This window comes from Oncorhynchus mykiss, chromosome 7 (genome assembly GCF_013265735.2).
Source record: "Oncorhynchus mykiss isolate Arlee chromosome 7, USDA_OmykA_1.1, whole genome shotgun sequence".
Taxonomy (NCBI): Eukaryota; Metazoa; Chordata; class Actinopteri; order Salmoniformes; family Salmonidae; genus Oncorhynchus; species Oncorhynchus mykiss.
The window spans coordinates 64294061-64309391 of NC_048571.1; the positions used below are offsets into that span (position 1 = coordinate 64294061).

The window sequence follows — 15331 nt, forward strand, 5'->3', positions numbered from 1 at the left end:
AATGTGAATACCTTCTGAAGGCTCTGTATATAGTCATGTTATTCTTATTCGTTATTCACTGAGTATTTATTTTTCATGTCACTATTTAAAATAACTCTGCATTGTTGGAAAATAACCGGTAAATAAGCATTTCACTGTTCTACAACTGTTGTTTACAAAGCATGTGACAAATAGGTTTCTGGAGGAAACCTGGCACCATCCCTACGGGGAAGCATGGTGGTGGCAGTATCATACTGTGGAGATGTTTTTCAGCGGCAGGGACTGGGAGACTAGTCAGGATCGAGTGAAAGATGAACGGAGCAAAGTACAGAGAGATCCTTGAGGAAAACATGCTCCAGAGCACTCAGGACCTCAGACTGGGGTGAAGGTTCACCTTCCAACAACACAACGATCCTAAGCACACAGCCAAGAAAACGCAGGAGTGGCTTTGTTACAAGTCTCTGAATGTCCTTGAGTGGCCCAGCCAGAGCCCACGATTGAACATCTCTGGAGAGACCTGAAATTAACTGTGCAAATCAAATCAAAGTTTATTTGTCACGTGCGCCGAATACAACAGGTGTAGGTAGTCCTTAGAGTCAAATGCTTACTTACAGGCTCTAACCAATAGTGTGAAAAAAAGTTGTGTGTGTGTGTGTGTGTGTGGGTAAGTAAATAAATAAAACAACAGTAAAAAGACATTTGAAAATAACAGTAGCAAGGCTATATACAGACACCGGTTAGTCAGGCTTATTGAGGTAGTATGTACATGTTGGTATGGTTAAAGTGACTATGCAGATATGATGAACAGAGAGTAGCAGTAGTGTAAAAGAGTGGGCAAATAGTGCAAATAGTCCGGGTAACCATTTGGTTACCTGTTCAGGAGTCTTATGGCTTGGGGGTAAAAACTGTTGAAAAGCCTTTTTGTCCTAGACTTGGCACTCCGGTACCGCTTGCCATGCGGTAGTAGAGAGAACAGTCTGTGGCTGGGGTCTTTGACCATTTTTTAGGGCCTTCCTCTGACACCGCCTGGTGTAGAGGTCCTGGATGGCAGGCAGCTTTGCCCCAGTGATGTACTGGGCTGTACACACTACCCTCTGAAGTGCATTGCGGTCGGAGGCCGAGCAATTGCCGTACCAGGCAGTGATGCAACCGGTCAGGATGCTCTCGATGTTGCAGCTGTAGAACCTTTTGAGGATCTCAGGACCCATGCCAAATCTTTTTAGTTTCCTGATGGGGAAGAGGCTTTGTCGTGCCCTCTTCACGACTGTCTTGGTGTGTTTGGACCATTGTTGTTGATGTGGACACCAAGGAACTTGAAGCTCTCAACCTGCTCCACTACAGCCCCGTCGATGAGAATGGGGGTGTGCTCGGTGCTCCTTTTCCTGTAGTCCACAATCATCTCCTTAGTCTTGGTTACGTTGAAGGATAGGTTGTTATTCTGGCCCCACCGGGCCAGGTCACTGACCTCCTCCCTATAGGCTGTCTCGTCGTTGTCGGTGATCAGGCCTACCACTGTTGTGTCGTCTGCAAACTTAATGATGGTGTTGGAGTCGTGCCTGGCCATGCAGTCATGGGTGAACAGGGAGTACAGGAGGGGACTGAGCACGCACCCGTGGGGAGCTCCAGTGTTGAGGATCAGCATGGCAGATATTTTGCTACTGTGAGGTTCTGTGTTATACACTATAGCCCTTACCATATCATATGTGATGGAATATTATTTGCGGTTGTCTTGTGTGGGTATATGTGTTATGCAACATAGCTGACTTGAGACATTGTTAACAGTTTCAGGCCCATGGGCCTTTCTCGTGATGGAAAAATACAGAATAACATGAAGACAGGAACTGTGCAATGAGTTGTGAGGGCACATTCAGAACGTAGTGTTGCGGGAACAAATTGTCTTTTGTTAGATAACAGGAGCCAGGTGTGTGATAACTGTATTGAGTGTGTGAGCGCATAGATATTCTACACAACTACAACGACTGACCGCTCAAGCGCTTAGGGGGCTGGGACCAGCCTGTGCGCCAACAATCAACGATAGGCTGAGTGAGTTTAAACCACGCCCAGTCTCTACTCTGACAGGCCGGCTCGGAAGCAGGAACTACTTCTGTCAAGAGTATATTATAATACTGTATCTTTGTCAGGAACAAGTCAGTTCTCTGTTTTGCCCTGCGAGGTGTGACAGAGAGCACGTATATACGGATATTGCATTTACCACTTATTGCTTAGCTAATAAAAAATACATATCATACAATCGGTGACTCAATGTCATATTTATCCTGATACCAGATTAGAATTGACGCAACCCTAACACTACCTACCCTCACCACCTGGGGGCGGCCCATCAGGAAGTCCAGGATCCAGTTGCAGAGGGAGGTGTTTAGTCCCAGGTTCCTTAGCTTAGTGATGAACTTTGAGGGTACTATGGTGTTGAATGCTGAGTTATAGTCAATGAACAACATTCTCAAATAGGTGTTCCATTTGTCCAGGTGGGAAAGGGCAGTGTGGAGTGCAATAGAGATTGCGTCATCTGTGGATCTGTTGGGGCGGTATGCGTATTGGAGTGGGTCCAGAGTGTCTGGGATGATGGTGTTGATGTGAGCCATGACCAGCATTTCAAAGCATTTCATGGCTACAGACGCGAGTGCTACGGGGCGATAGTCAATTTGACAGGTTACCTTGGCGTTCTTGGGCAAAGGGACTATGGTGGTCTGCTTGAAATATGTAGGTATTACAGACTGGGTCAGGGAGAGGTTGAAAATGTCAGTGAAGACGTGTGGATGTACTAATAAAATCTTTCTTGAAGGGGCCTATTATAGAGGGGGCTTCAGCATTGTCTCGCCCCTCCTTGGAGCTGCCCATGGGTAGTATGAGAGGAATACCCATGAATAACAAGACAAACTCTATAGCTCTGTTCCAGTTGACTTTAATTGCATTTGTATTTTTTAAAATTGTCTATAGCTGTCAGAAACACACATTCTCATATGTTTGCATAGCACATTTCCCTGTCAGCTTTTTGTATTTTGAGCAGAGCGCAATGTGCAGAGTATGTGGTGCAGCAAGGACAGTATTCACCCATCAATCCCATTGGTGGTCCCTCTCTGGCCTGATATTTGACATTGAGAGTTCCATTGCACTATACAGAGACATTTTCCCTTTCAAACTGTTCCTTATTGATGTCCACTGTCTCTCAAAGCTACATCTGATTGTGTCCTTCTACTGGAGAGAATATGTCAGAGAGGGATCACTAAAACCCTGTTGCTTTGTTACGCCACTTTCTATTTCCCCTTGGTGAATGATAAGTTCAGCTACAAAACATGTTATGTAAGGGATTTCAATGTAAATTAAGGCCTCAAGTGATGTATCAATAAAAAAAATTGATTTGCAGCAGGATCCACTCAAGTTTGCGTTCATTCCCTGCTTGATAGCACTATCGTGTCTGTGTATGCTCATGTAAGGCTGTCTTTGTCTTTTTTCTTCAATGAGGAATGATCGGTTATTAAAAGTAACCCCACGGTCACATCCTGTGACTAAGTTTGCTATCTAAGAGATTTCTTCAAGTTTTAACATTGCACAAATATCTACTACAGGCTCTCTGCTCAACAGAAAATATCTGTTAAAGGATGAAAGGTGAGAAGCAATTAAGGAGCTTTAAACTATTTATTTTACTTCTTGCATTTCTTGTTTCCATCTTTTGTGTTGTATTGTTACATCTAAATCTGGAACAGGCGATTGGTACCTAACTATTCTAGTCATCCCTGCCATTCCTATCATGGTCCCTTTCATTCCTGCCATGGCTGCCATCCATCTCGCTCCTCTCCTTCTCCGTCTTTGACTCCTTCACCACCTGGAGGAAGAGAAGAAGCAAAACAGACCTCAGTCAAATTACATCACTTCCAGCAAATGCTGTATAGTGAAATTACACTGTATAGTGAATATCATCATGGGGACATGGAAAGTATGGAACACATTTTATTGATACCAGAAAATGTTTAGAATGTTTACCTCTCCATCACGAGTCTCCACTGTCTTAATCACCACAGGCTTCCTTTTAGGGGTGTCTGGGGTGTGGTCATAGGCTATGAGGGGATAAGTCTGATTTAGTAACATTGATACTGTGCATGATCATTTATATCAATTTAATCAATTATGGATATGTTAAATCGAAAGATGATACTGACAAGTATTTGTGTATTTGCTTGGAGAAGGAAATAAAGTAATAGTAGAAGAGAGAGAAAAAAATTATTGGCAATATGATGTATCTCACCCCTATCACCACTACGGCCGTACTGGGAGGGATGCATAGGAACAATAATCCTAAAGAGAAATTAAGCAATAGGATGTTAGCTCAGGAACATATTCATAATCAAACACAAGTAAGGATGTCCTAACCCTTATCCTCCTCACCTGCTCTCCTCTCCCTCCAGCAGCTTGCGGTAAGTGGCGATCTCTATGTCCAGGGCCATCTTGACATTGAGCAGGTCCTGGTACTCCCTCAAGTGGCGGGCCATCTCGTCCTTCAGGTGGTGCATCTCCTCCTCCAGGCGACCCACGTTGTCCTGGTAGTTATTGGCCTCCACGCCAAACTGGCCTTCCATCTCACGCATCTGCCTCAGCAGAGCCTCGTTCTGAAAAATACATACATACTGTACATATGAGGACAATTGTTGGGGGAAGATTCTGTGGGAGATTTTGGGGGGAGGGATTTTGCTCACTCGCATCATCCTCTACTTACATGCATGACCCACTTGGGTGATTCATGGCTGGCAGCCATTTTGGGCTAAGCCTGAGATCAATGTACTCTAGTTCCTCACTCAGCCAGTGTAAACTGGGGGTGATTACAAATAAATAGGAAGGTGCTGTGAGGCCTTACCGTGCTCTTCAGTGCATCGATCTCACAGTTGAGGGACTGCATCTGCCTCCTATGCTCATTTTGCTCCTGCTTGGCCTGCCTCAGAGCATCAGTGTTACGCTTGGCAGAGTCCGTCAGGTCAGCAAACTCCGGGAACACAGAAAAAACACAAAATAAGGATAGGTGTTACTCTGTGTGTGTGCATGCATGAGTGTGTGTGTGTGTCTGTGTATTGTTCCCCCCTCACCTTGGACTTGTACCACTCCTCAGACTCATGCATGTTCTTGGAGGCAATGTTCTCGTACTGGGCCCTGATGTCCTTGAGGGCAGCGGCCAGGTCAGGCCTGGCAGTCTGTTCCACCTCCATCTTCATCTGCTGGGTCTGGACACTCACCTGCACGTCCTGGATCTCCTGAAAAGACCGCAGAGCAAGTGAGAAGTTTAGTGGGAAAAAAGTCCTCTAAATGGCAGGTACAATCCAGAAAGGTATGATGCAAATAAACTTTAGTGAACTATTCACAAAAATATGTACAAAACTAAATGCAAGTAGGAGCAGATCAGCATACCAAATGACAGGTAATACACCAGAATAGATTGTTATTCATAAGGATCATAGTGGGCCATCACAAACATCATGATTTGTGCTCGACCATCTCAGCAGCGGCATCTACCTCTTCATGCAGCTTTTTGAGGAACTCAATCTCATCCATCAGAGACTCGATCTTCCTCTCCAGCTCCAGGCGAGACAGAGTGGCATCATCCACGTCCTGGTTTTAGATCAAAGTACTATTAGTAAGCAATTCATCAACCCCCAAACAGGTAAACAAATGTTATTGTCTTGGTTAGATAACACTCAACAGTGGGTAGGTTGCATATGGTAATATATCAACAATGCAGTGCTATCAATATTGTCTTTTGTCATTGCTATAACCCACTGGGCACAGACGTCAATTCAACGTCTATTCCACGTTGGTTCAACGTAATTTCATTGAAATGACATGGAAACGATGTTGATTCAACCAGTGTGTGCACAGTGGGAAGTATCCTGGGTTGTATTTATCCGTGCAAACCATATAATTATGTTTTGCATTGAAAACAAGCATTTCTTATAGGAGAAGTTCAGATTAGTTCCTCACCGTTTCAGTCTGTTTGTTTTTGTTTGGTTCTTAGTGAATATACCCCTGATTTCTGGGTTCTCAGAGCTGCCAAGTTATCATAATAATCAGCTCTATCTCAGCGAACCAGAAGATGTCACTGTTATGCAGGGCTATGAGGAAAAATATGCTTTGGGTTGGGCCCTGACATCATAACTGGTGTGTGATTCAATCAGGCTTTTACAGTCAACTATCGACTCGCTGCCCAAAATATTGATTTGGTATACAGTGTGATGGTTTGAGTCTAGGGTGTGTTTACTTTGCGGAAGACAATCAGGTTACTCTCAGCCTCAGCCCTCTTCTGATTCTCCTCATCCAGCCTGTATGAAGAGGGGGGTTAGGGTGTGGTCACACATACAAGGATAACATATATATTACAATCATGCATAGGCCTACTGTTGTAAATTCATGTTATCTATTTAGGGGACTCCTTAGAATAAATAAATACATTAATGGAAAATAAATATACATTACATGAAATATATAAGACAATATATTTTGTAGTTAATAAACACACATCCTCTGTATCTCTTTAACTTTTTTTATATCGTTTACAATGCTTGGGCTTTAGTCTAGGTTAAGTCCTGCTCTGGACAAAGGAAGCTGAAGCATTGGGACAGGCTGAACACAGTGCTAATTGCATAAGTGCTATCCAAGGTGTCATCCCAAATGGCACACTATTCCCTATATAGTGCATCCCCTATATGGCTCTGATCAAGAGTAGTGCATTATATAGGGAATAGGGTGTCATTTGGGACACAGACCAAATATGTCTGACTGGGTATCATACGCCTCCTCTGGAAGAAGCATCAGCTGGCAAAAGAAGCCTCTGGATCAATTTGGTAATTCACAAGTCCTGTAAAAGGGTTAGGGTTAGCGTATACAATGGGGTTAGCAGCTGCTACTCCAAACAAATGTTGGCAAATCACTTGTTAGAGGTCATGTGGACTGCACACGCCCTGTTTTAAACCTGACAGCTCTGGGCAGTCTGCCGCCAAAGACATAACTATGTAAGCCTATAGTATACTGACTGGTCTGACTAAGCCTTCCCTTTCCCAAACGTGAAATATACTTTATGCTGCCTCATCTCATCTTTCATTTATGCCGTGTTGAAGGGGTCCTTTTTTCCTAATGGGGTCCCTGGCACTGTCCCTTCAGCACAAGGAGGCACTGAACACCCACCCCCTAATGAAGCCACTTTCATTGAGTCACATAGATTTTTCCCCGCCTACACCCCATTTCCCGACCCCTCCTCTTCCTTCTCTTCCGCCTCCTCCCTCTCTCATCACTCTTCCTACTTCTTTCCTGGCTCCACCTTGTGCACAGTCTATCCATCCTCTTCTGTCATCTCTCTCTCTCTCTCTCTCTGGGTCAGGGATGTGTGTATGTGTATTTACATGTAACTAGTGTGTGTCTACAGAAATTGTAACTCAAGTGGGGAAAAATACTGTTTCCCATAACTGGTTGTCTGATTCTTCTAAATGTTAACTTTCAAAGCTAAATATTGTGATTTGGTATGAAAGGGCTGGTGAAACTGTAGCGTAATTTCGGATTACATGTGTTATTGTGTCTATATTTAAATTACATGTGTTATTGTGTCTATATTTAAATTACGTGTTATTGTGTCTATATTTAAATTACGTGTTATTGTGTCTATATTTAAATTACATGTGTTATTGTGTCTATATTTAAATTACATGTGTTATTGTGTCTATATTTAAATTCCATGCATGCAGGGACTTTCATCTTCCTTTTAATTAAATGTGTTTCATTTAATGAAACTGCATGTACTGTATGTGAGGGTTTGCTGCCTCATCTCATCTTTAATTCATGCCGTGTCACAGGGTTCCTTTTTTCCCAATGGTGTCCCTGGCACCGCCCCATCAACACAAGGAGACACTAAACCCCCACCCCCTAATGGAGCCACTCTTATTCAATCACATTGATTTAACCAGATGCTATTTTTCTCTGCGTCTACACAACCTCTCTCCACCTCTCCTCCTCTTCTTCCTCCTCTTATGCCCCCTCCCTCTCTTATCCCCCTCCCTACTTTTTTCCTGGCGCCACCCAGAGCTCAGTTTATCCATCCTCCTCTTCTGTCATCTCTCTCTCTCTTTAGGGCTGGGAATAGACATGGAGTGTTTGTGTATTAATATGTAACTAGTATGTCTACAGAAATTGTTCCGATAATCTAACTCAAATGGGGAAAAATACTGTTTCACATAACAAGTTGTTTGAATTTTCTCAAATGTAAGTTTCAAAGCAAAGTATTGTGGTTTGGTATGAAAGGGCTGACAGAACTGCAACATCATGTCAAATCAAATGTACTGTGTCCATACTTACATCCAATGCATGCAGGAAGTTTCATCTTCCTGTTAATAACATTTCTTGATTTAATAAAACAGATTTAGTAAAATAATCTGCAGATGCTCAACAAATGCTGAGATGTTCAGGGAAAGTTTGTAAATACTGCCAATGTAGACATGTTCTGCTACTGTATCCAATGCCTTATTTTCCTTGGTGTTCCATTCATTGCTTGGTTATGATATGCTGAAGCACTTCATCTTGTTTTTTTGTTGGATCTTGTCCATTGCCATGACATTCAGCATGCACACACACACACACACACACACACACACACTGCAGTAAACCACAGTGTGGTAGTATGCTGCGGTGCTTTTGTTTCCGACCTTCCAAAGTGCCACGCCCCAGCTAGACAACCACTGCTGAGGGGAGAGTGGTGGTGATGTGGTGAAAGTCACAGACTGTCCACAGTCACACGCCCTGCCCATGTCCCCTCCCCGACAGGCTCTGCCCAGAATGTGTCAATCAACATCAGAACCCAAAAAACAGCCAGTCCCCTGCCACCTCTGCCAACTTTCTAAAATACACTTCCAATTGTTACACCCCCCTTTCCAAACACCACTACCACCCAAAATGTATCTGCGTCACTCATGCACATCCCCAACTATAACCCCCCCCTTCTTTACCCTAACCCTCACTTCCCAAATCTACCCAAAAATCCTCCATACCCCACCCCATCCTAACCTCTCTCTCCTTCCTCTGTGTCACCCACCTCTGTTTGAGGAGGTTCATGTCTTCGGCCAGGTTGTCCCTCTCAACCTGGTACTGGTCCCTCTCCTTGCCCACGTGGTCCAGCTGGCGCCTCAGCTCCCTCAATTCCTCCTGGAAGAGCTCGGTGGCCCGGTTGGGCTTTCCCTCCTGCAGCTGGCCCTTGAACTGGCTCAGCTCTTGCTGCAGCCCGCTGTTCTGCTGCTCCAGGTAGTGCACCTTGTCAATGAAGCTGGCGAAGCGGTCGTTGAGGTCCTGCAGCTCCACCTTCTCGTTGCTGCGGGTGGCCAGGAACTCGGCGTTGACCGCATCGGCCAGCTGGAAGTCCACCTTTTCGTAGGTGAGACGGGGCAGCTGGGTGCTAGAGCGCTGCCGCTGCTGGTGGTGGTAGTTGGAGGAGCGAGAGGACACCACGGGCGATATGGAGTGCATGTAGCGCCCGCTGGACATTGGCTTGCGGGAGTTGACAGATGAGTAGGAAGGAGAGTAGGAGGAAATGGAGATGGGGTTGGGGACCCCGAACGTGCGGCGATAAGAAGTGGAGGCGCGGCCTGAATGGTGGATCATTGAAGGGTGGCTCATGGTTGAGGTTTGGTGGTCTCTAATTCTTACTATCTATCTGTCTAGCTCTCCTTCTTGCTGTCTCTGTTTGTTGGAGCCAAAGGTGCCTCGGAGCAGGGAGTAAAGCAACAGGACGTCCGACTGAGGAGTGCCGGAGCTTTTATACCCACGACATCCCATCCTCCTCACCCCCACCCCCACACCCCACTGCCTCTCTGCAAACAGCTCCTCACCCCCACCTTCCCTCCCTCTTTTCTAGTCTCCAGATCCCCTGCCTCCTTCCTCTATCCATCACTCCTCAACATACATGCAGTCTTAGGCCACACCCCAGCCTACAGTAGCAGGCCCTCCTCCCCTGCATCCCTGTATTCTCTCTCGCTCTCTCTCTCTCTCTCTCTCTCTCTCTCGCGCTCTCTCGCTCTCTCGCTCTCTCTCGCTCTCTCTCTCTCTCTCTCTCTCTCTCTGTCTCATTTTCCATCTGCACCTCCCTTTTATCCGTAGCACATGGCAGGAGGCCAAACTGTCTCCCACGTTAATGCCTCTATCTCTAAAGATGTCTCCATCGCCAAGCCCTCCTCCCTCTCCTCACCTTGACAGCTGAGACGGTGTATCCTCTGTAGGATGCTGTGTCCGCTCCCTGCAATTATTTTCTCCACTTTTCCTCTCTTGATTTATCAGTACATCTCCTCCTGTTGCTCTGTCCCACTCCTTATCACCATCCTCTTCTCTTTCACTGTTAATGTTCTTAATTTACTGTTACTGTAATGGTAGAAATACATAAGTGATATCATCAATGTGATTATGTAAGACATTTTAAAGTTGTTCAACAAAGTAGTTTGTCCAAATAAATCCCAAAGCAAAAAATGTCTTCATTATTCAGTTTCTTATATGACAAAGCTCATTTGGTTATCACTGCAGAGCTGAATGTATTCCCTCGCTCTGTCTCTTCCCTTTATTTCCACTGTAATGGAATATTATATTGATATTCTGGGAGGCGAGGGCAGAGCAACTACGGTGCAATTCTATCCCGCATGGCTAGTGTGCTGGTATCGAGTGATCTGTGTTTGAATCCTATTTTGGAAATTAGGTTTGGCGAGATCTCCTCAGCAGCTGAACAGATTTCAGAGGAACACTTTGTTTTGTGTGGATCCAGTCATGTCCTCTGAGCCCAGACACAATGACAACATCAACATTTCATATTTTCATTTGTTTTGTGGGTACTTTGGGTAAATCATATTTTTATTGAAACAAAAATAATAAAATACATCATGCTTAACCTACGGTACATGGATAGACTCTGGATTGATTAAGGGACAGATCGAAATGTACTGGGGGAGGGGTAGTCCAAACATTTTTTGTTGCTTTGTGAAGAGTTGTGTGTTTTTTTATAATGTCACAGGGGAGGGTAGTGCGTTTCTTACCTGGTTTACATTCGCTTTTCTGCTTGTATTTTCCCTATAAACAATGGCTTGACTTACTTTTGATACTACCCTAATAAAGTTTAGAAACATTTGTGAAGGTTTGGTATGAGGTGGCTATAATTAAGCTTTAGCTATAGCAGGCCTATGATATGAAGGCAGTGCGCCCCGGTGCTCCAACTGACTCTGACAGTTGAACTTGAGGAGAAGACGTCTGTTTCAGGCCTACCAGTTACTGAGTTACTCCTAATTTTTTATTTTGTATTTTATTTAACCTTAATTTAACTAGGCAAGTCAGTTAAGAACAAATTCCTATTTACAATGACAGCCACCCAGAAGGCCAAACCCGGACAACGCTGGGCCAATTGTGCGCCGCCCTATGGGACTCCCAATCACAGCCAGATGTGATTCAGCCTGGATTCGAACCAGGGACTGTATAATCTAACAATATAATCGAAAATGAACAAATTAGCCTCCTACTGTATGTCTATATCTGTATAGCAGACGCAGTAGCCATCTGACATAAATAAATGCATGTCAGCGTCAGCGTATCTCTATCGCTCTCTCTGGAGTTAGGCCTAAGCTTCTCTACACACATATATATATATATAGTACCAGTCAAAAGTTTGAACACACCTACTCATTCCAGTTTGTTTTTATCGTTCATATTTTCTACATTGTAGAATAGTAGTGAAGAGATCAAAACCACGAAATAACACATATGGAATCATGTAGTAACCAAAAAGTGATTAAACAAATCAAAATATATTTTATCTTTGAGATTCTTCAAAGAAGCCACTCTTTGTCTTGACGACAGCTTTGCACACTCTTGGCATTCTCTCAAGCAGCTTCACCTGGAATGCTTTTCCAACAGTCTTGAAGGAGTTCCCACATATGCTGAGCATTTGTTGGCTGCTTTTCCTTCATTCTGCAGTCCAACTCATCCCAAACCATCTCAATAGGGTTGATGTGATTGTGGAGGCCAGCACTCCATCACTCTCCTTCTTGGTCAAATAGCCCTTACACAGCCTGGAGGTGTATTAGGTCATTGTTCTGTTGAAAAACAAATTATAGTCCCACTAAGCGCAAATCAGATGGGATGGAGTATCGCTGCAGAATGCTATGGTAGCCATGCTGGTTAAGCTTGCCTTGAATTCTAAATAAATCACAGACAGTGTCACCAGCAATGCAACCCCACACCATCACACCTCCTCCTCCATGCTTCACGGTGGGAACCACACATGCGGAGATCATCCGTTCACCTACTCTGCATCTCACAAAGACACGGTGGTGGGAACCAAAAATCTCAAATTTGGACTACTCAGACCAAAGGACAGATTTCCACTGTCTAATGTCCATTGCTCGTGTTTCTTGGCCCAAGCAAGTCTCTTCTTATTGGTGTCCTTTAGTAATGGTTTATTTGCAGCAATTCAACCATGAAGGCCTGATTCACACAGTCTCATCTGAACAGTTGATGTTCAGATGTGTCTGTTACGTGAACTCCGCAAAGCATTTATTTGGGCAGCAATTTCTGAGACTGGTAACTCTAATGAACTTATTCTCTACAGCAGAGGTAACTCTGGATCTTCCTTTTATGTGGCGGTCCTCATGAGAGCCAGTTTCATCATAGTGCTTGATGGTTTTTGCAACTTCACTTGAAGAAACATTCAAAGTTCTTGAAATGTTCCGCATTGACTGACCTTCATGTCTTAAAGTAATGATGGACTGTCGTTTCTCTTTGCTTATTTGAGCTTTTCTCGCCATAATATGGACTTGGTATTTTACCAAATAGGGCTATCTTCTGTATACCACCCCTACCTTGTCACAACACAACTGATTGTCTCAAACGCATTAAGAAGGAAAGAAATTCCACAAATTAACTTTTAACAAGGCACACCTGTTAATTGAAATGCATTCCATGAAGCTGGTTGAGAGAATGCGCTCCTTCCAAAAAAAAAAAAAAAAAAAAAAAAGAAACAACAAAACAAACAACAAACCTTAACTAAGAGGTGTAACATACACTAACTCAAAACAATATCCCATAAAACACAGGTGGAAAAAATGCTACTTAAATATGATCCCCAATTAGAGGCAACGATGGCCAGCTGCCTCTAATTGGGAATCATACCAAACACCAACATAGAAAATCTAAACTAGAACCCCACATAGAAAATAATAACCCGCTCATCCCGCAGATCCGCCAACATCGAGCGCGGCTCTGGTGCGGGACGAGGAACCCGCTCAGCTCACGGATCCACCATCTTTGGTGGCGGCTCTGGTGCGGGCCGAAGAACCCGCTCATCCCGTGGATCCAGCCATGGACCCGGGCTGAACACTGAACACTGGACTGGACCTCAGTATCAAGGAAGGCTAGTGCCATGGAATGGGACTTGACACCAGATCTGGATTGGACATTAGTGCAGAGGAAGGCTCCTGCCATGGAGCAAGACCGAACGCCGTATCTGGACTGAGCACCAGCGCAGGAGAAGGCTCCGGCCATGGAGCTGTACCGGACGCCGTGCCTGGACTGGGCATCTGCGCAGGGGAAAGCTCCCCCCATGGAGCAGGACTGGACGCTGTGCCTGGACTGGGCACCAACGCAGAAGAAGACTCTGGCCTTGAAGCTGGACTTAACGCCGTACTTAGACTGGGCATCAGCGCAGGGGAAGGCTCCGGCCATGGAGCTGGAGGTTCCGGACCGTTGACCGTCGCAGGAGGTTCCGGACCGTTAACCGTCTCAGGAGATTCCGGACTGTGGAACGTTTCAGGAGGTTCCGGACTGTGGATCGTCTCAGGAGGTTCCGGACTGTGGACCGTCTCAGGAGGTTCCGGACTGTGGACCGTCTCAGGAGGTTCTGGACTGTGGACCGTCTCAGGAGGTTTTGGACTGTGGACCGTCGTTGGAGGTTCCGGACTGTGAAACGTTGCCGGAAGCTCTGGACTGTGAACCGTCGCCGGAAGCTCTGGACTATTGCTCGTCGCCGCAAGCTCTGGACTGTGAACCGTCGCTCAAAGCTCTGGACTGGGGACCATCGCCGGAAGCTCTGGAATGGGGACTGTCACCGGAAGCTCTGGACTGGGGACCGTCGCAGGATGCTCTGGACTGGGGACCGTCGCCGGAAGCTCTGGACTGGGGAGGCGCACTGGAGGCCTGATGCGTGTGGCCGGCACAGGTGGCACCGGACTGGTGACACGCACCTCAGGGAGAGTGCAAGGAGCAGGCACAGGACGTACCTGACTGGGGACACGCACTTCAGGGAGAGAGCGAGGAGCAGGCACAGGACGTACCGGACTGGGGACACGCACTTCAGGGAGAGAGCGAGGATCAGGCACAGGACGTACCGGACTGGGGACACGCACTTCAGGGAGAGTGCGAGAAGCAGGCACAGGACGTACCTGACTGGGGACACGCACTTCAGGGAGAGAGCGAGGAGCAGGCACAGGACGTACCGGACTGGGGACACGCACTTCAGGGAGAGTGCGAGGAGCAGGCACAGGACGTACCGGACTGGGGACACGCACTTCAGGGAGAGTGCGAGGAGACACAAGACGTACCGGACTGGAGAGGTGCACTTGAGGCCAGAAGCATGGAACCGGCACAGGTTGCACCAGACTGCTAACCGGATCCTCTGGTCGCATGTTGAGCAGAACACACTTACACAACATCTCACTCTCTCCCAAATTCGCCATTGCCTCCCTGACAGTCACTGGCTCTTCCCTCTGCTCAGCCGCCAGCTCCATGTGCTCCCCACCCCCAAAAAAACTTGGGGTTATCCTTGGGCTTTATGTAGCCGCGAACCCTGTCGTCGTCGCTGTCCTCCATAATCTCCTTTATGTCTGTCGCCATGGAAGGGTTTCGCATCTCCCCATCACTTCTTCCCATGTCTAGAAATTCTTCACTCTTTGGGCACGCTGCTTGGTCCTAGTTTGATGGGATATTCTGTCATGTTCGCTGGAAAAATTATCGGACCAAGCTGCAGCGCGATATGGTTTCCACATATTATTTATTAGAAATCCACAAAACAACAAAGAAAGAACAAAACAAACAACTAACCTTAACTAAGAGGTGTAACATACACTAACTCAAAACAATATCCCATAAAACACAGGTGGAAAAAATGCTACTTAAATATGATCCCCAATTAGAGATGAAGATAGCCAGCTGCCTCTAATTGGGAATCATACCAAACACCAACATAGAAAATCTAAACTAGAACACCACATAGAAAATAATAACTAGAAAACCTCCCAGTCACACCCTGACCTACTCTACCATAGAAAATAAGGGCTCTCTATGG

At 45.7% G+C, this 15331-nt stretch overlaps 1 protein-coding gene across 1 annotated transcript; it reads right to left on the minus strand.

Moving 5' to 3' along the window:
• Positions 1 to 2886: 2886 nt before the first annotated feature.
• Positions 2887 to 9765, minus strand: prph (peripherin). The gene is made up of 9 exons (XM_021610098.2): positions 9059 to 9765; positions 6242 to 6302; positions 5500 to 5595; positions 5076 to 5240; positions 4850 to 4975; positions 4384 to 4604; positions 4244 to 4293; positions 3982 to 4055; positions 2887 to 3823 (listed from the first exon to the last, which is right to left on the minus strand). The coding sequence occupies exons 1-9, from the start codon at positions 9634 to 9636 to the stop codon at positions 3725 to 3727; spliced, it is 1470 nt and encodes a 489-aa protein (XP_021465773.2). The 5' UTR covers positions 9637 to 9765; the 3' UTR covers positions 2887 to 3724.
• Positions 9766 to 15331: the final 5566 nt, after the last annotated feature.

Bases quoted from the DNA above. Each gene is read 5' to 3' on its own strand.
- prph (XM_021610098.2), bottom strand. From the start codon at position 9,636: ATGAGCCACCCTTCAATGATCCACCATTCAGGCCGCGCCTCCACTTCT. The intron at 5,241-5,499 runs GTAGATGCCGCT...CGGTCTTTTCAG, and splicing joins TCAAAAAGCTGCATGAAGAG to GAGATCCAGGACGTGCAGGT. The intron at 4,976-5,075 runs GTGAGGGGGGAA...GTGTTCCCGGAG, and splicing joins AGGAGTGGTACAAGTCCAAG to TTTGCTGACCTGACGGACTC.